This window comes from Oncorhynchus nerka, linkage group LG24 (assembly GCF_034236695.1).
Source record: "Oncorhynchus nerka isolate Pitt River linkage group LG24, Oner_Uvic_2.0, whole genome shotgun sequence".
NCBI classification, from domain to species: domain Eukaryota; kingdom Metazoa; phylum Chordata; class Actinopteri; order Salmoniformes; family Salmonidae; genus Oncorhynchus; species Oncorhynchus nerka.
The window spans coordinates 28226271-28246679 of record NC_088419.1 but is presented as its reverse complement, the minus strand read 5'-3'; the positions used below and the strand labels follow the sequence as shown (position 1 = coordinate 28246679).

Below are 20409 nucleotides of genomic sequence, written 5' to 3'. Positions count from 1 at the left end.
CGTAATGCAACAAAATAGGAAGAAAAAAAAAGTTATTATTATTATTAAAATGGCTACCATACACACATTCCAACTCTATTTGAAACTTTCTGTCCTAGCCTATTGTAAACATATTTTTTGTTTGGGTCTCAGTGTTTTGAGGACTAAGATGGATCCCTCTCTCCTTCCCCAGGTGATTGGCAGCTCACTGCTGTTCGTCCATGACAAGCGTGAGCAGGCCAAGGTGTGGATGATAGACTTTGGGAAGACTACCCCTCTGCCTAAAGGACAGGTCCTGAGTCACAGGGCCACCTGGGAGGAGGGCAACCGTGAGGATGGCTACCTCTATGGCCTGGACCACCTCATAGACATTCTCACCCACATGGTGGTGACCCCAAAGCCAGACTCACTCTAAAAAGGGACTATCCCCCCCCCTCAACTCAAGCCTAACCCCGACAGGACCACCACCTCGCACTACAATGACGCCTCTGATGTCCCCAAAAAGCTACCCCTCCCTCCCTTATTCCCCTTCTCCCCTGGCCCCAGATATCAAACTGTAACCACACAAGTGTTTTGTGTAAACTTGTAGATTCTGTACATACTGCTGTACAGTGTGTTTCTGTTCTGATGAGACCACGGGTTAGGTTAGGTTCCTTCTCTGCAGCTAGTCCGTGACAACCCTTCTTGAGATTTTAGTTTGTTTTGTTTTAAAACAGTTTAAAAATATATTTTAGTGTTAACTAACAGTGTGTATCACTGCAGTTACAACTTCTATGGTGCATGGCCTTGTGGTAAAAGCCAAACATTTGAAATAGTTGGATTCAGAATTGTGGCACTTCCTGTGTTTATAAACTTATATACAATTTAAGATTTACAGAAAATGTCCAGGGTCAGGTAGCCTGGCGCGTAGGAGCGTTGGGCAGTTGCTGGATCGAATCCCCGAGCTGACCATGTAAAAATCTGTGGTTCTGAGCAAGGCAGTTAACCCACTGTTCCCCGGGCGCCGTGGATGTCGATTAAGGCAGCCCTCTGCACATCTCTGATTCAGAGGGGTTGGGTTAAATGCAGAAGACACATTTCAGTAGAATGCATTCAGTTTGTACCTCATTATGTAATAGTGTACTTCAGACTGTGCTGTGCCTATATTCATTCCAGTTTCTTTGGAGGGAAAGTAGAGAAGGTGGCATAAGTTAATGCACTCTGATATGTAATTATGACCTATTTTATTAAGGCTAATGTTGACATTCCTGTAATCCAAACCATTGAGGAGTGACTGTCAGTTCAGAAGTCAATGTACATGAAACAGATGGAGTGGGCGACTAACAGGAAACGGCTCTTAACCAAGTGAGAATGAGTTTGCATTCTAAATATGCCAAGTGCCTCAGCCTTTCAGCAGACATAAAAAGACCAGGGCCCGGTTTCCCAAAAGCATCTTAAAGGGATACTTCGGGATCTTGGCAGTGAGGCCCTTTATCTACTTTGACTCAGATCAACTAGTGGATACCATTTTCATGTCTTTGTGTCCAGGATGAAGGAAGTTAGAGGTAGTTTTGTGAGCCAATGCTAACTAGCGTTAGCGCAATGACTCAAAAGTCTATGGGTATCTGCTAGCATGCTAGTACCCTATGGTTCTAAGATGAACTTAGTCTTAAGATGCTTTTGGGAAACCGGGCCCAGGTTTTATTATCTTATTTTAATGGTTCCATTAGTCAGAGATGACATCACCTGTGACTCCGTCATTAATGTATATCGTCTACCACTGTACACCCATAATAATCACTGCTCTTAGAATGAACCCACCCCATCCTGTTTTCCTAGGATCCTGTTATTGGGCACAATACAGATGGTGATTGCTGTTTGCATGGCAATTTGACATTCATATATACCATTCCTGCCTGATGCCCAAACATCCTGAGGTGGCAAACAAAACGAATGGGGTGTTGTCTGTCTACTGTCTATTTATTAAGTATACAGACATAGAGATAGGCATTTAACAGATCAACATTGTCATCATTGTCTGTTTGGATTCAATTAGCATTGAGTCATGTTTTTGATCACAGTCGGATCACACGCGCATGACATTGACCATAGAAAGAGTAACTTGCATGGTATGGGAGTTTTTTTATGGGCTTTAATACCCTTTTTTAATAGTTTACTTTAGGGTTTAATTCACCTTTAATAGCCATATCACATACAATAGTCCTAGTTATGAGACTGAGGTGAGGTTGGCCTTGTTTTGAAATGACTGTTCTCTCACCTACATCTAAGGAACTGAGAGGGGAGTGGTGTGTTAGGACTGCAAACATCATGTCCTAAAGAAACAGCTCACTTCTCCATGGCCTTTAATGGGTGGAGCTCGAGGCAGTTGATTCTAGCAGGACAAACTGGACCAATAGTTTTGACCAATACCCAAGGCGTAAAACTTTGTGCTTTACTTGTCCTGTCTTTGAGTGCCGTTGAACTACTTTACCTTTGCATCAGGGTTATCAACCTGAAACGTTTCGAAATAAATACTGTTTGGTATGTTAAAATATGACTTGATATTAATGGCCTGCACTGTTGGAGCTCGGAGCTTAAGATGTTCACTGTACCCTGCATTTACATCTGCAACACTGTGCATGTGACTAATACACTTTCTGAATCTAAATCTAATGTGATGTACAGGATTGTGGTACGTTTGCATGAGATTGATACTATCGGCCCATTGCACTGGACCAGAAAGGACAGAAATAAAGAGTAGAGTGCCCTCTGCTGTTACTGAACTGTATTACACTGAGCAGCATAAAACAAATGACATGGGTGCATTTTCCAGAAACACATTGTGACTTTGATTTTAATATGTTGCCTTTATTCTCTTACTTCAATATTTCTTCAGTAGCTTCTTTCAAATCCCTCCTCTGTCGTTGTGCTTGTTGTTTTTGTGAAGTCTCTTAGAATGATATACTCATGACCATATTTATTTCTTTGTGACATTTGCACAAGAACACTAATGCATGTGTTTTCATTTTTGTTGAAAGTCAGTCATGATATAATCATTTAGTAAGTCACTGTAATATACAATGGTCACTGCTTCTTTACAATGTGTAAATAATACTGTATGTTTTAGAGATGAACAAGAAGTCTGTGTTCTGTGCACTCTACCAGGTGTTCTTTTGTGCCTTGTGACACCTATGATCTGGTTTTGGGCTACGCTGGCCAAAGAGTGGTTGACATGGAGATTGCCATAGCAACCTCATCTGTCATCCCTGGTCCAGGTTGACATGATTGAGTCCTTCCTCTCCCAGCCTTGTGCTGTGACACTGTGGGGACATTGTGCCTGGGATCCTCTGCAGGGTTTTGGTTCATTCCAATTTCATTTGGAATTTGGAATTCTTTAATTCGCTCATGTGGAGAGTTAATTCAGCTATCTTGAAGTTATGTAATTGCAATTGAATTGAAATGATATTGTTTGGACCGTTTGAATTTGAATTGGCATTGGAATTCAATATTGTTACATTTCCTAGTAAATTGAATTAATGCACTTAGTATCAAACATTGACCGCAGGATTTGTTTGAAATAATTTCAACTTATATTTCTATATTTCCAGTATAGCTAGGCTGTCTGAACAGTGACATGATATGAAAGCCTGAGGAAATCGAATTTGAATTGGAATGTGGGAATTGTTGGAGATAATATTAAATTAGCTCCGAATTCAAACACTGACCTGGAATTCTTATTGAATGAAATGGAATTTACAGGGAGTTGTGGACCAATCCCATCCCTGCTCTTCAGGTCATTGTGCTGTCACCCCATGGATCTGCTTATGTAAATCATGCCATCATGTAAATACTGTAAGCAAAAATATGCTTGACTGTACCATTTTTACTGTAGTAAATTTGAACAATGGCTTAAAAGCTACCATGTGTGTGTGCCTTTTATTTGAATGTACAACGTGCTCGCTGCTACGGTAACGACACAGGTAAGTGTAGCTATTCCACATGGGCTTCTTGTCAAGCACATTTCACACAGTCTGCTCTTAATCTTTTCATCATGTCATATGAGACAAATCTCTCCCCCTGTCTCCCTCATGTATAGACATTTGACCTTCCAGATCTCACAAGCACAGGGAGATGTAGCCTACATTCGACTTGGAATCAGATCAGGTAAATCTAAGGAGGTACATGGCAGCATGCTTTCAGAGCTCCCCGCAGAGAGGAGAAGTACACCATCCCACCCCTAGGCCGCTTTGCTACATGGGTTATTGTCTAAGAATATACCTGTTCTAGGAAGTGTTGTTTTTACCAGAACATGATTATGGTCAGAGAGTAAACACTCACACCAACTGTTCACGTGACAACTGACAGGCAAGGAGCCACCAGCACCTGGAAACACGACAACAATCACGCATCAACACATTTAGAAGAACACCAACCCTAGATGAGGAAGGTCATAGTTAGCCATATATGAATCTGCCACTTGACATGTAAAGACAAATACATCATTTGCTGGTGCTGTAGGGGTTTGTTTATTAATTATGTTTGTCTATTTATGTCTCCTCTTAGTCATCAGCTTATTACATGGGTCATTTTCAACATGGCATTGTAGCAGATAACAGTGTTAGTATGTATGTACCGCTTGGCCACTAGCTAACATAAAAATATAATGTCAACAATCCCAAGCACTGAAAGTATAAATAGAGATTCGTCTAATTATATTATGTGGTCAATTACTGTATAACAAACTGTTGATTTCCTCTGAAATGGTTACAGCACCGAAATAGCACCAAATCTATCAGTGTTTAGACGGTGTGATTCGCTCATTTCAGATCAGGCTCTTTTGTTTGGGTGATGGATTTGCTGTTCTCTAGTGGCCAAACTACATCATGACAAGCAGATGTTATTTGTTAGATGGAAGGTCAGGGGGCATGAGAAGCATTACATTTCCACAAACAGTATAATTCTCTGCGTGCGTCAGAGTTACAGGTCAAAATAAACACTACATGAACACTAAAAACAGAACTAATGCAGAAGTGTGAGAAGAGGTGGTGTGGCCGTGGGAGAATGATGATGATCTTATTGAGTTGCTCGGGTGTTTTTTCCCCAAAGTAGGAGGAGAGGACTGCCTTATTTAGTAATGCTTGGCCTGAGTCAGGCGGCTGGCAGGGAGCCTGAACAACGCTGCTGGCCTGGGGAGAGGGAGGCTTGGAGAGGGGCCATGCAGGAAACCCACCCATACATCCTCTCTTCTTCTCTCCTCCCTCTCTTCCCCATCCCATCTTCCCATCCATATTCATCACAATATACTGTAGCCAACGGCTTGCATGTGTAACAGGGTAAGCCTTTCTGCCTGTCATCTCATGACGTGTCGATGTAAAAAGGCTCAGGGCTGATCTCCGGAGATGATGACAGATGACAGAAAGCAAATCTCAGTCATGGGGTAAGGATGACATGTCAGCTGCACAGGAGGCTGCTGAGGGGAGAATGGCTCATAATCATTTCCAGAACAGAGCAAATGGAATAGCATCAAACACCTGGAAACAATATGTTTAATGTATCTGATACCATTCCACTCATTCTGCTCCACTCACTGATACGAGCTTCTTCTCCCCAATTAAGGTACCACCAACCTCCTGTGGTCAGCTGTCATCAATTGAACTGGGTGCAATGTTCAGAGAATTTCAAACACTGTACTTTTTTAAAGTCTTGAAGTTAGTTTGCACATACATCTTGCAGGGAAGTACAGCTCTGTCAATCAGGTTATGGGAATTGCCCAAGATGTTTATAGATCACCGTGGCAACATGCCCAATTAGCCCCTGGGACAGGTCTATCAAACATCAGAGCAATCTATGAGGTCAATTTGTAGAGGTTTAGGTTGCATTTGAACAAATGTCATTAATGCCATTCAACAGTCCTAGCTGACTGCATTAGTGTGAGGGACATCACATCCAAGGTAGAAATTGCCCAAGATGCATGCCACAGTCATTTTGGGCTTCCCGGCTTCTGACGATAGACCAAACTATTATGTACAGCATACATCACAAAGGATTACCTTTATTTTACATACGCATGTGTTGTGTATTCAGTGATGTCACTGAGAAACAGAGCAGCTGGTGATGGTGAGAACACTTCTTGTACATTCCTCAGCCAACAGCATCATAGGAAACCGAGAGCGTGGAATGCTGGAGTCCCACTTTACAGAAACCCAGAGGAAATGTATGTCATACCTCTGATAACCCTCAGACAAGAAGCAGAGCTGAGGCCTCATCATATCCAAAGGATCGAGGAAGCACTGTCTCCCATTACCTTACATTCACTCACATTCTCTGAGACAGAAAATGAACAGCCCGCTGAGAGGTAGGACTCCATCAGAAGACTACTAGAGATCAGCATAGTCAGGTTTTCAGTGGCACCATTGCTGAGATGAGCAGTGTCTTAGTCGTTTTATAAAGGTCATAGTGCCCCCTACTGGCCTGTAATGTCATGGTTGAAACAATAGACTAATGCTCTTTCTTCTCCCACCGAAGGCTTTGGGATCAAATCTCTACCCGTCTTGGTGTATCACCATCTTACCGTCACCTTACTGTCTCCTAATCACTAATAGAATGCTGTATACTGTCGGTCGCTGTCTGAAAAGATCCAACATGAAATGTCTGTTCAACCAGGAGAGAGAATTCCAAATTTGGAGAAAAGGGATCTAATAGCCCGCTATCAGAGGGAAGGAATCCTTCCAAGACATATTAAAGACAAATACTGTAACAATATCCGTTTTACTGTTGATTCAATAGAGATGATGTTTGTCTGTCTGCTGCTTTGAAGCAGAGAAAAAGAGGATAACCATTATCTAGCACGCTACATCAATGACACATTGTTAAACAGTCTGGTTGCATTTTCAACAATAAAATGTGAGACGCAAAAGACTAATTGCTCTACGTAAATACCCTCTTATACAACATTCCATCATAAACCTTAGACAATTGGTCTTAGGACAATTGTGAAGCCATGTCTGCCTACCCACAACAAGCCTTACCGAGGTTTTCTAATACTTTTGGGCCCTGTACTGACCACTAGAGCGCGCAGGCACCTTTGTCTCTCTATTAACTCTCCCGCTCAGCTCTGCACAATGGCTGACCCCTCCCTCGCTATCCTCCCGTCCCTCAAAGCCTCTGTGTCCCCCAATGGCTGACCCCTCCCTCGCTATCCTCCCGTCCCTCAAAGCCTCTGTGTCCCCCAATGGCTGACCCCTCCCTCGCTATCCTCCCGTCCCTCAAAGCCTCTGTGTCCCCCAATGGCTGACCCCTCCCTCGCTATCCTCCCGTCCCTCAAAGCCTCTGTGTCCCCCAATTACTGACCCCTCCCTCGCTATTCTCCCGTCCCTCAAAGCCTCTGTGTCCCCCAATGGCACCTTTGTCCAAGTGCTGTTATCGTAGCAAATGGAGAAGTACCAGAAACCTCTCAACAACAGGTCTGCTTATGAGGGGGAAAAAATTGGGTTAACTATCTGCTGTTAACAGTCTGGTTCAATGGGAATGGTCTAGTAAAAGCTCTGGTCGATCAAGACAAGAGAGAGCCTGTTAAAACTTCCACATATTCAGTACAAAAACAGAGTTTTTCATGACATACTTTGTTTATTGAGCGTGTCACTTATATTTGATATTCTGTACACCAATGTGATATTACAGCTTTTTGTTGCAATCATCTTATTTATTCTGTAAAATAATTGAACAGTTAGAAGTGGTCTTTAAATTTCACAGATACATTGAATATCTCCTTTTGTGAAAGTCGTTTCAGTCTCCAATGAGGATTTTATATTCTTCACAATCCATCGCATTCAAGTGCAGGGATCATGAAATGTGACATATCAATGCTTGGAGCTAAATCTTTTTCTTTATACTTTTGTTATCCGTAATACTGAAATAAACTTATCACACACTCTTCTTCAAACACAAGCCACTGACAAATGCTTCCATTCTTGAATCTTGACAAAGTACAAGATTAAACTGCATAACTTAAAGTATCCATCTGAACAAAATATAATATCTGGCCGACTGCTAGCTACATTCCTCTGACACTTTTTTCACGCTCCTGTCAGCTCTCGCCTGGGTCTATTTAAGGGAACTGACTGTAATAAACGTGTTTAAAAAATAGATGTCTTCAAAACACAATCAAAGCGTATGCTACCATCTCTGTTTTTCCACTTTTCTATTATTTCTAGCTTAAAAATACCACTATTTAAATGGACAACTGGTCGCTGTAGTTGTGTCTCACTCTTCTGCCATTTGCACGAGGCAAAAATAACCAATTACATTCATTTTAGTCCCATGTGTAACACGCAGACACTTAATTAATGGACAGTATCTATGGCAACTGGCCCATAATGATTCACTGAACAATACACTGACATTGAACAACAGAAACAACAACCATTAAATAGTAGTCACAGAAGGCTATAAATGTGTGTGATGTGAGTAGTCTTTATATACGATAGACATATCTGAAAAACGATACAAAGGTATCCATGCAGATTATTACAAGATATAAAACAAGTGCATCTCCATATGCCATACGTTTTAAAGGCCCAGTGCAGTCAAAAATTAGATTTGTCTGTGTTTTATATATATTTCCACACTATGAGGTTGGAATAATACTGTGAATTCGTAAGAATTATGATAATGCCCTTATAGTGTAAGAGCTGTTTGAAATGGCTGCCTGAAATGTCAGCCTGTTTTGGTGGGATGGAGTTTTGACCTTCCATGGTGACATCACCATGCGTTAAAATAGTTAATAGACCAATAAGAAAGAGAGTTCCAAACCTCTCTGCCAATAACAGCTAATTTTCAGTTTTCCCCTCCCTACTCAAACCACTCCCAGACAGTCCTAGTGGAATTCTTGCTTGAGTAATTGCCCTTCGCTAAGAAGCCCTTTTTGTTTCTTTTTGACCATTTTAATGGAAAACTATTACAGTAAGGTACTTAATTGTTACCAAGAAATGATTGATATTGAGATAAAAACGGCGGCATTGGACCATTAATAACATCACATACTATACAATCCTGGCGGACTTGACAGGCACTGATACCATCTTCAGTCTACTGAAGTCTACTAGTCATAATAAGAGTGTGGTTGAACAGCTGATAACATACACAGAGGAATAAACTGCACATTTCATTTTTTTTACAAAGACCCCTGAACACTGAATTAGTGCCCCAGACAGGATGGATAGTCCTTAGCACACGGTATAGTACTGTACATACAGTTGGCACATATTCATAATTCATTCTGTTATTTTCTTCACAGGACACTTTGGGCACATGTAGAAAACACCTCTGCATCAATGTTGACGTGCTCCTCATTCTACCACTGAGCTGTGAAGTGGAGCTGCACCTGCAGTAGTAGCAGAAAGCGATATGGTACAGTAGGTAGGGTGGGGTTAAGCCTGTGAATATCATCCTGCCTTGGCTCTCCCCCAGGGGGATGTTGCGATAGGAGACAACTGTACATCAAGGCTTCACGTTGAGCTGGGCTGGGCCAGCCTTAAACCTGCTGGGGAACCCTCTGATCCCTATAGCCTGGAGGAGAGAGAGGGCGTAGTGAGGTTACACATCACCTGAATAAACTGAGTGCAATGGCCTGGGGTATAAGTGACCCCTGAATAACCTGAGTAAACTGAGTATGGCATAATGTTTCCAAGTGAAACTTTAAGATATAAGAGAATTACATTTTAATATATACTATTGGAAAATCCTTTAGAGGACTCTTCCCAGACATGCACTGCTGAGGCAGAGTCCTGATCTCAGTTGCAGATCCAGAACAGCTCAGAAGCATAGTGTCTTCGCTGATCTGTGACGATGCAAGCTGCAAAGCATGCTCGGACTGGGAAAGGGCTGAGGACATTCAGGGGACCGTTATAATGAGCACGACGGAGGACATCAAACCCAAACAGTGTGAGGTACAGCCAGAGGGGAGGTGGTGGAGGCACAGGCACATTGACAGAGATGGAGAGTTGATGGAGTAGGAAAAAGCAATGGTGGCAGCGAGTGAGACGAGGCAGCTGTGTAGTACTATGCATGCAGTACCTACCATCAGAAACTTTCATCCATTTAGGAGGAGTAACAGAGAGAAGAAACATGAGAACAATTCATATTTCGACTGTGAGAAGCTGCATGTTACACAGTGGAACAACATGTTCTAGAAAATGTCCAGAGAAAGATTACTGTAGTAAACAAACACTGTTGAAAACAGCCCTCGTCGATATGAAAAGAAGATAAGTTAGTTAGAAGGCGAGATCCGGAGCTCAGTGGTTAAATTCAATAACAGGATTAATAATAACAACACGAATATGCTCAACAGTGTTCCTCTCACGCTCAAGCAATTACTACCACATTGCTATCCTGACAAAGGCCTGCTCTCACGCTCACAGCAATTAATACCACATTGCTATCCTGACAAAGGCCTGCTCTCACGCTCACAGCAATTACTACCACATTGCTATCCTGACAAAGGCCTCCTCTCACGCTCACAGCAATTACTACCACATTGCTATCCTGACAAAGGCCTCCTCTCACGCTCACAGCAATTACTACCACATTGCTATCCTGACAAAGGCCTGCTCTCTGCGAACAATAGCAATTGTCACGATTCAAAGGAATCCATCCCCTTATGTGGCATGGAGAGAGAGAACTCTACTAATGAAATCCAAGCCAATCTGAGAAGCATCAGTGGAACCAATGGGGAGAACTCTGTAGCTATAGAGCATGGTTCATTTGAATGAAACTGCCTCAAGTGATAACATAAAGCAGACACAAGATAGTACAAGCGGAAGAGCGGGATCTATATGCCAAGTATCTCATTCACAATGTGAGCCAATATATCTATTCTGGTCATTTCCTCTTAAAGAGATGGAGATATTTTGAAATTCACATTCAGAGAAGTGCCTTTAGCTACGCAATTCAATCTGCAGTGAGCGTTGAAGAGAGAGAGAGATAATTACAGCACCCATCAAACCACATGTAAAAACCTGTCTATCTGTTGGGGCTGTGGCTGCAAAGTGTATAGAGAGGATATCATACACAACCCTCTATGAACAGGACCAGGAGCTTTTCCTGTGGTCAAGAAAAACTCCTAACCCTGCCCATGAACATAGATATGCTATTATCTACGTTGACTTGGACAATAAGAGTGCTGCTGCTTCCACATAAATACATCAAATCAATTGACGCAACATACAAACAACACCATCATCATACACTCCCTCCCCACCCACACAAAAATGCATTAGTTCATGGAATGTTCGTATCTCTTCCGCCTGCATCTAGGCACCTTATAACGCATCCCTGCTGACATCAGCTGGAACTCTTGTGTTCAGTACATGTGTGTTCAGTTCATGTGCGGTGTCCCCATATGACATTTCTGGACCTTTTCTAACCTGTCTTATGATGGGCTCCTTGAAAATGTCCCGTAAAGACCGTTGATACACAATAATAAACCTAATCCACATAGACTTTCTGAAGTTACCTCAATCACGTGGAAATGCATAAGGCAGAGTGACACATACTTGCCAGGATGACCATGTCCATGCCCCAGAAAATACTCATGATCCAGCCCACCATGATGATGGCTGTGAGGATCTGGATGAAGGCTGCCGCGATGTTCAGCCAAAACACACAGCACATGTGGCGGTCGGGCAGGTCTGTCCGCGCTCCGCACAGCACCGTGAAGGCAGACACGAACGTACCTGCAGAGAGAACACGCAGAGGCACGAATGCACGCACGCAAACATGCACACATATCAGGACTTGGGACAAAGAAAATTCACAAAGACAGGATTTTGGGAGATCAAAGAGAAAAGGCAGTTTCAAATACAGTATGAATTCATACGCAGCAGAGTAACACTATGTATACTGACTTATGGTCCAAAACATTGTTCAGTCAATTAGGCTAAGGTTGAATAATAAGCTTGAAGTATATATGGCTGAGACTGATGCAACTCCTTGTGCCTTTGGGGATCTGAACCAAACCCTTTCTATCGCCAACTCATACAGGTCCTGACACCCCCCCCACACACAGCCCTGGATCTAAAGCTAAATTACATATTATTTACAGTTCTAGGCCAGAGGGTTGGGTTGGAGCTGTCTCATGTGACTAGGATAATGTTTAATTAGCATCAACATATTTTATGGTTGATTTGAATAGGGACCACAGTGCGTGCGTGCGTGTGTGCGTGCGTATAGCTAATGCTAATTTACAACACCCGTCCTTAAATTAGCCTTTAGGAAGGAGAGGAAAAGGAATTCCAAAGATAATGCCCGCTTAACTAGCTTGATTCTGCAGTAGTCACAGTCTACCTTTTTGGGGGAAATCAAACAGATAATCCCAAAACAAAATGGATGGATGGAAGCAAGGGACATCTATTCTCTGTCATTGCTGGGTCATTTGCCAGGAGGAGAACCACAATTAAGAGGAAAATATCAGTGCTTCCACAATATGAACTATTCTCAATCGTCAAATAAATCAGGGTTACTTCCCCTAAATAGGAACTAAAGGAAGTGGACGGATAAATAACCTTCCCCTTTTCCACTATGTTTCATTTTAATCTGGTTGATCAATGAGACATACCATTAATCATCCTCGAGAATCCAACGAGACACATAGAGTACTTAGTGCCAGAGGTCTGCCTCCCTTTCCTTTACAACGGGCCAATCAGGCTAAGAATAGCCTTTCGTCCAAACACAGATAAACATCATTTACAGGGAAAGAGCCCAAAAATCTGTTGGCAGCAGAGAACGAGCAGTCCTTGTGTTCACTGGTCCTGTGCCAAGTTTGGCTTGTTCAGATGGTGAGCCCATTTAATCATTTGATCAGATTGGTAGGTTTACATGGGGGGGGGGGGGTCATAGGGAATCAATTCCACACAAAATGTTGGAAGGACCATAATCTTAATCTTTGTAATATGTTCTTTAATTGATTGATATAAGGATCTCATCCAAATCATTTCGAGGGTTATGTATGTGAGATTGAACATGGCAGGTCAGGTGATTTCGGACCGATTTAAGATGCTGCTTATTTGCTGTGTCCTTTTCAAATGAAGGCTACATCCTGCTGTAAATGAATCAGTTACAAATCTAAATTATGCCATGGTTCTGGAGAGTAAAAAATATAAATTCATGAGAGATGACAGAAAACAGTCTCCTCCCAGTAATTCTACATACAACCAGAGCACATGTAGGAATGTGAGGGCATCAACTTGACTGCTGACATGCAAAACATTTTAGGACTGTATACAACAGTGGGCTAATGAAAAACATATATATATATTTGGGTGGGGGGGCAGCTATCAACTACCACCCACAAATGTTATGTCTATTGGTACACACTGCAAAAGGCCTAAAAACATTAGTACAGCATCTGGTCACAGATATAAGAGCTTTCTGCAATGTCATTTATAACATCATACATCATTAGAGCAGTCATTAGCACAATAAATTAGTAATGCAGGGATTCTTGAAAACCGTTTCTTACAATAGTGCTCTCTGAATTTAAATAATATTTATCTCAAAACTGTGATTCCTAAAGAATATGTTCAGAGATCTGAACTCCGTCAGAATTGTCTAAAATCCTAAATGAATCAGGAATGAGCAAGATCAGCTATAGTGCCTTCGTAAAGTATTCAGACCCCTTTATTTTTTCTACATTTTGTTACATTACAGCCTTCTTCTAAACTGGATGAAATTGATTGTTTGTTTTCCTCATCAATCTACGCACAATACCCCATAATGACAAAGCAAACAAAAACACGTTTTTAGACATTTTAGCAAATGTATTAAAACTAGAAAATGTAAACATCACATTTACATAAGTATTCAGACCCTTTACTCAGTACTTTGTTGAAACACCTTTGGCAGAGTTTACAGCCTCGAGTCTTCGTGGGTATGATGCTACAAGCTTGGAACACCTGTATTTGGGGAGTTTCTCTCATTCTTCTCTGCAGATCCTCTCAAGCTCTGTCAGATTGGATGGGGGGCGTCCATACACAGCTATTTTCAGGTCCCTCCAGAGATGTTTGATCGAGTTCAAGTCCGGTCTCTGGCTGGGCCACTCAAGGGCATTCAGAGACTTGTCCCAAAGCCACTCCTGCATTGTCTTGGCTGTGTGCTTAGGGGTCATTGTCCTGTTTGAAGGTGCACATTCGCCTCAGTCTGAGGTCCTGAGTGCACTGGAGCAGGTTTTCATAAAGGATCTCTCTGTACTTTGCATCGTTCATATTTCAATTCATCCGGACTGGTTTCCCAGTCCCAGTCCCTTCCACTGAAAAACATCCCCACAGCACGATGCTGCCACCAACATGCTTCACCGTAGGGATGGTGCCAGGTTTCCTGCAGACATGACGCTTGGCATTCAGACCAAAGAGTTCAAACCTGGTTTCATCAGACCAGAGAATCTTGTTTCTCATGGTCTGAGAGTCCTTTAGGTGCCTTTTGGCAAACCCCAAGCGGGCTGACGTGCCTTTTATTGAGGAGTGGCTTCTGTTTGGCCACTCTAACATAAGGGCCTGATTGGAGGAGTGCTGCAGAGATGGTTGTCCTTCTGGAATGTTCTCCCATCTTCACAGAGGAACTCTGGATCTCTGTCAGAGTGACCATAGGCTTCTTGGTCAGCTCTCTGCCCAAGGCCCTTCTCCCCCGATTGCTCCATTTGGCCAAGTGGTCAGCTCTAGGAAGAGTCTTGGAGGTTCCAAACTTCTTGCAATTAAGAATGATGGAGGCCACTGTGCTCTTGGGGACCTCCAATGCTGCAGAAATGTTTTGCTACCCTTCCCCACATCTGTGCCTCGACACAATCCTGTCTCGGAGCTCTTCAGACAATTTCTTTGACCTCATGTTTTGGTTTTTGCTCTGACATACACTCTCAACTGTGGGACCTTATACAGACAAGTGTGTGCCTATCCAAATCATGTCCAATCAATTGAATTGACCACAGGTGGACTCCAATCAAGTTGTAGAAACATCAAGGATGATCAATGGAAACAGGATGCACCTGAGCTCATAGAAAGGGTCTGAATATTTATGTAAATAAGGTATTTCAGTCTTTTATATTTATTACATTTGCAAACATTTCTAAAAAACAGTTTTCCCTTTGTCATTATGGGATGTTGTGTGTAGATTGATGAGGATTTTATTTTTATTTAATCCATTTTAGAATAAGGCTGTAATGTAACAAAATGTGGAAAAAGTAAAGGGGTCTGAATACTTTCCGAAAGCACTGTATACCATCATGTCCTCATTACACGTAGTACAACAAAACCACTCATGGTTTGTAAAGTTCTCTACTTTTGATATATTTAAACAAACAAAGTTGAAATCACCAAGGTCACAACCATAAACTGTTAACTCCAGCTCCCTGATAGATTAAGATAGCATGTGAATTTTGGTTCAGATATGTTTATTTTCATTAGGTTTTAAAGTCATAAAGCAACTGAGGAAAAACAACAACAAAAATGTTGTGTACCACTTGAATGAAGATGAAAAATACGATTCCGTAAGATTTTTGCCTATCGTCAACTCCATCAGAGTGCTGAAAGATCTGATAGAATGGTTCTTTTTGGGGGGGTTCAAATGAACCATTTTCTTTGTTTTACAAATGCTTGCATTAAACTTTATTTTCAGAGGCAAAAATATGTATATTTTAAGTATCTGTTGTCAACTCCGTCAGTGGCTTGTCAACTCTGTCACTGATGGCTAAACGCCCTTAAGATCCCCCTTTTTTGAAAATATTCTCCCTAAAAAATAAACAAAATAACATATGCTTAAACTATTTCAGTATTTGCTGTGCTAGATAATGTTTGCTTTTTTAAATGTTGTTTTATGCTCTGAATCTAGAAAAACTAAAATGCTAACAAAATTAGCCCTGGAGTATTACATAGCACTATAAAATAAAAACATGTTTCGAGACTTGTATTACATATTTGAATAATCTAATGTTAGGATTAAACAATCAAGACATTTAAAACACTTGTTGAACAATACATTTAAAAATGAAATGCCTTTTATGGTGTCTGACAGAGTTGACATAAATCCAGTTAGTTGCATTTTATAAACAAATGCAATAATTAGGTGTGATAGCTGATACAGTACTTTGGTCTATCAAAATATATATTTAAAATGTTGTGAATACAAATATTTGGGGGAAAAATATGAGATCGTCCCGTCTTTCACGAATCCTAAAATGACAAGAAATGCGAACGAAAGTTAAATCTCTTGGTGGAATTTTCATCACTAATGATGTCTCACTCTCTGTTTCTGTCTCTCTCTTCTCTTATCCTCTCTCTCTTTCCCTCTATATCTGTGACACTAAGCTGTTAACAGACTGAGAGCATTGTCCACAGTCAACTGTCTCCCTGACTTACTAACGCCTTCACACCCAGGCCAATCCTCATTAAGCAACATTTCAACCCCCATCAACCCCTCCATCCATCCATCCCTCCCTCCCTCCTCCCGCCCACCCGTGCACAGAGTCTGTGTGTGGAGTGAGAGCCAGGAGTATGGTTAGTGTCATCGTCGTCATGCATTACGCCACTGATGACTGTAATCTTCTGAAGCGTTTGCACTTAGTGCCAACTGAAAATGTGGAAGGTTAATTATCCCATTTAGTCCTTGTTTTTTTTTAGAGAGAGAACTTTCACTGCAAGTGGCCTTGGAAGGGACCACTTGGGACAGAATTAAAGGGGAACTCATCTAAGCTCAGTGAGGAAGCAGAACTTTTATACAAAGGCTTTCTTGCCTCTGTCTCTCCCTGCCTGTTTGTGTTTGTTTGTGAGTGTGTTTTGTCCCCTCCAGTATGGTGAATGCTTCTACTTTCCAGAGAGAAAGAGAAAGAGAACACTTTTTTTAAAGGAGAGTTGAGTTGCTTTGATCTACAGTAAGAGGGGTTTTATTATTTGCAGTTGCCCTATTTAACAACTCAAACTCAATGCCAACAGTACTGAGCAACAATGGGCCTCGTATGTTGTTCCACACTTCAGTCTAGGTGCTAACGTGTTCGAGAACCTAAAAAGCTTTTTCTTCATGATTTGAATGGTACTTTTGCCTGTGCTACTCAAAGCTTAGATTTTCACATTTATGATTGAACATTGTACATGATGTAGTTTCAGAATGATTAAAAAAGGTCAGTTTCCCGCAATATTTAGATACACTGTCTTTGTAAAGTAAACATACGAAGGCTTGGGCAAAAAATGCACGAGTAAACTGAACCCTTAAGCATTCACAGGCATGTACTAACCCATACAGAGAGAGACCATTGGATACGCCAGGAAGGAAATAGAAAACGACCTCTGCTAAACATACTCCCCTGCCTCACAACAACCGCACCCTTCCCATCCCTTCTTCACCTCCACTCACTTTAGAGCTATATAAGCCAGGCAGGTGAGGGCATTTGTCAACATTACTAGCAGACACACCCCATCAATCATCCACCCAGGAACCTGCACCCACTCTTACTGGGCCTCCCTCCCTGCCTGGGCTCAACTTCCTCCCAGATCTGCTCTCTCTCTCATTGAGGCAGCATACCACAACATCCATGCTCTAGCAAGCTGGAGAGGGACATAAACATAATTTTGTTATGGTTATATCTTTATGGCTCCTCTTAACATATCGGGGCAGCCGACAGAGTATAAAAATACTGGACATTTGGGCTTGCATCAAAGCATGACCCACATACAGTACTCTGTGCCTTGCTGTGTGTTTTTGGTCCCCAGATGCTAACACACTGTCTGTGACAGCTTGGTAACAGTGTGTGTGTGTGTGTGCCTGGGAGACATGGTATTAGCCTTGAGGTTACATGCAGATGTGTAGTCTGCTCTGATGGTGCAATTTTCCAAGTCTTCCTGGCGCACAGACCCGAAATGGACAATTCTATGAGCATAAGTGACCTCAATTTATGACATTAAGCAGGGGCTCAAGCTCCAGGACAAGCCTAGAAGGCACTCTGGGCCTGAGACATCGCCACCAGACACTAACAGGCTGCAGGTGCTACAATGTATGACCTGTCTAATTGAGAATGGCCAGAATCTAGAACAGAAAGAGATCCAGTATGAATTGAAATATACTAGATTGATTGACTGTGTTATAAAAGACAGTATCTCATATCAACTCCATTTATCTGTTGTAATTGTGGTGGGTTGTAGAACATTTCTACATCTAAAGGAGAGTCAGAAAAACTTGGCAACAGACACCATTCTCCCACTGGTATTAGACTCCACTTTATCAATGTTTATCAATGCTAACAATGTTAGCTTACAATACAGTCAATTTTAAGGGAGAGACTGGAACAGGATTCTCCTGATGGGGGACAGCCAATGATACCAGTGCTATGTCTCCCACAGGACAACCAACAGTCTTATTTCTAGAGAGGTGGAGCAGAGAAGGACAACATGAGCATTGGTCCAAAGCCTGTAGTTAATCTGATTAAATGGACTAACGGAGCTCCTCAAGGAGTTTTGAATTTAATGCATTCCCACTGTCAAAGATCAATTAGTCAACCTCTCAACCATGATCACAAATAGTGTAACCTAGTGTCTTCTTGTTTGCATCTGACCCAAGACACAAAGCCATTATGGGAGTTCAGTCAACGCAATTAGAGACTGGGGGAGCACATCAACATGTCCGCATGCAGCCCGAAGCTCGTGCATCATATGAGGGATCTGTACTCTTATGAATCCTTTTGTGATGTGTACCCAGACCTCATTTTCCTCTGTTTTCAGTAATGGAAATGTGAATGTGTCCGGATGGAGCTGATTAAGTTGCTTCTAGGAAGGAAGGCTCATGTGTATTTCTTAGGGCTTGTCATTAATCATTCAGCATGCAGCTGGTACCGTACATACTCCGACACCTCACTTTAACCACTCACCACGGACGGCAAATGTTTTATAGCCCAGTGTATTTACATTTCTAATGGCCACCTGGTTGCTGTACAGTATTAAAGCAGGATGGATGAAGAGAGGGAAGGAGTGTGCCTGACATTATCTCACTCATCTAAAGGGTGAAACATAAATCTACCCTCTGTGATTCTGTTGGGATGAGGATATGTAAGCCAGGTGTGGTGCCGGACCAAGGACCAAGCATCTCCATGGCTTGGCTCCATGGCTTCTCTCATTCTTTCTCTCTGTCTCTCACGCTCTCTCTCATGCTCTCTCTCACGCTCTCTCTCGCTCTCTTTCACTCTCTCTCTCTTTCACTCTCTTTCACTCTCACACTCTCTCTCTCTCTCTCACACAGTCCTAATGAAGCTAGTTCACTTTTCCATGTGTTGGATGCACCACTATTGTACTGTAAGATACTGCATATGCCCTACTGTGTTCACTCACGTCATGACTTGTGTTCTAGAGATGTCAAGGTTACGTTAAGTCTTAGTGCAGCATCTTATTCATGACTGGCGGTGGAGAAGCTTAGACATGCATTTGATGCTTGTGCATGTAGGGGCTCAATCTAAGCATGTCAGTCATGGGTTGTACTACAAGTTTACTAAAGCCCAGTACTATGTCATTATTCATTTTCAATCACTTCATCTAGGGTTTAAAAATGTGAGTGGTCGTTTCAAGTGTACGCAATTAGCTTTCCCTAAAACAGCCCGTAATCTCCCTGTTATGCATCCTACTCCAGAAAGACAGGCACAACCGTCCATGGAGCAGACAGGTAGGGAAAGCCTTCTGTTCTGGTAGGCTCTAGCTGCTGTCATGGAAACCGCAGCTGTGCCATGGGGAGGGAGTGCAATGGGAGTGATACAATAGGGGCCATGTAACCATTCAGAAGGCCTTGGGATAAACATAAGCACTAAAAACTGCTATGTAACAGGTTAGGGGCTTCAGTGGTTTTACTTTTAAGAGTCTCTCTGGGCTTTCCAATTGGGTTCCTAAGTTGTTTTTGATTCTGCCTTTTTCATTATGCGAATCCCATTGTAATGGTTTGCTATGGTCAAAATACCATTATATGACGTATCCAACTGTCTCTCTCTGTCTTTCTCTCCACAACAGCTTGACATGATGTAAACAATGGGAAGACACAAAGGTAGAGGAAAATTAACTAAAAGAGGAGTCTTTCTTTAATTCTCCATCAAGACCAATCAAATGAACCGTTGACCTAATTGACCTAATATACTGTATTTACTTGTATATACCTTTATGCAGCCTACAATGAGGATAGGTCTATGCTGAACAGTTAAAATAGCAGATACCAAAGTCTAATTTTAACATTTCCATTGGCATATCTTTGAAGGGTGTTTCTACGAACAGTCTTTGATCTCGATTGAAGTATGAAAGGCGAAAGCTGATAGAGAAACTGAATTCCAATTGGACGGGCCTCGCCAAACAGATAAGGATCACAGGGGATGAAAACTAATGCCATTTCCCTCAGTCAATGAATCCCCATCCCTCTGTCCTCACACTATCTGATCTTCCTCGCAAG

At 42.0% G+C, this 20409-nt stretch overlaps 2 protein-coding genes across 3 annotated transcripts in view; one reads left to right on the top strand and one right to left on the bottom strand.

Annotated features, from left to right (window-relative positions):
• LOC115107784 (inositol-trisphosphate 3-kinase B-like) overlaps positions 1 to 3877 on the top strand; it is a 60371-nt gene extending 56494 nt beyond the window's left edge. For both annotated transcript variants that reach the window (XM_029631413.2, XM_029631412.2), the window contains exon 8: positions 173 to 3877. In XM_029631413.2, the coding sequence (XP_029487273.2) occupies positions 173 to 394 (222 nt within the window). In that variant the 3' untranslated portion in view covers positions 395 to 3877. The remainder of the gene's footprint in view (positions 1 to 172) is intronic.
• A 3718-nt stretch (positions 3878 to 7595) lies between these two features.
• Positions 7596 to 20409, bottom strand: part of stum (stum, mechanosensory transduction mediator homolog) — a 30127-nt gene continuing 17313 nt past the window's right edge. The window contains exons 2-3 of the mRNA XM_029631411.2: positions 11511 to 11690; positions 7596 to 9525 (exon numbers count right to left, since the gene is read on the bottom strand). Coding sequence (XP_029487271.1) covers positions 9491 to 9525; positions 11511 to 11690 — 215 coding nt within the window. The 3' untranslated portion in view covers positions 7596 to 9490. The remainder of the gene's footprint in view (positions 9526 to 11510; positions 11691 to 20409) is intronic.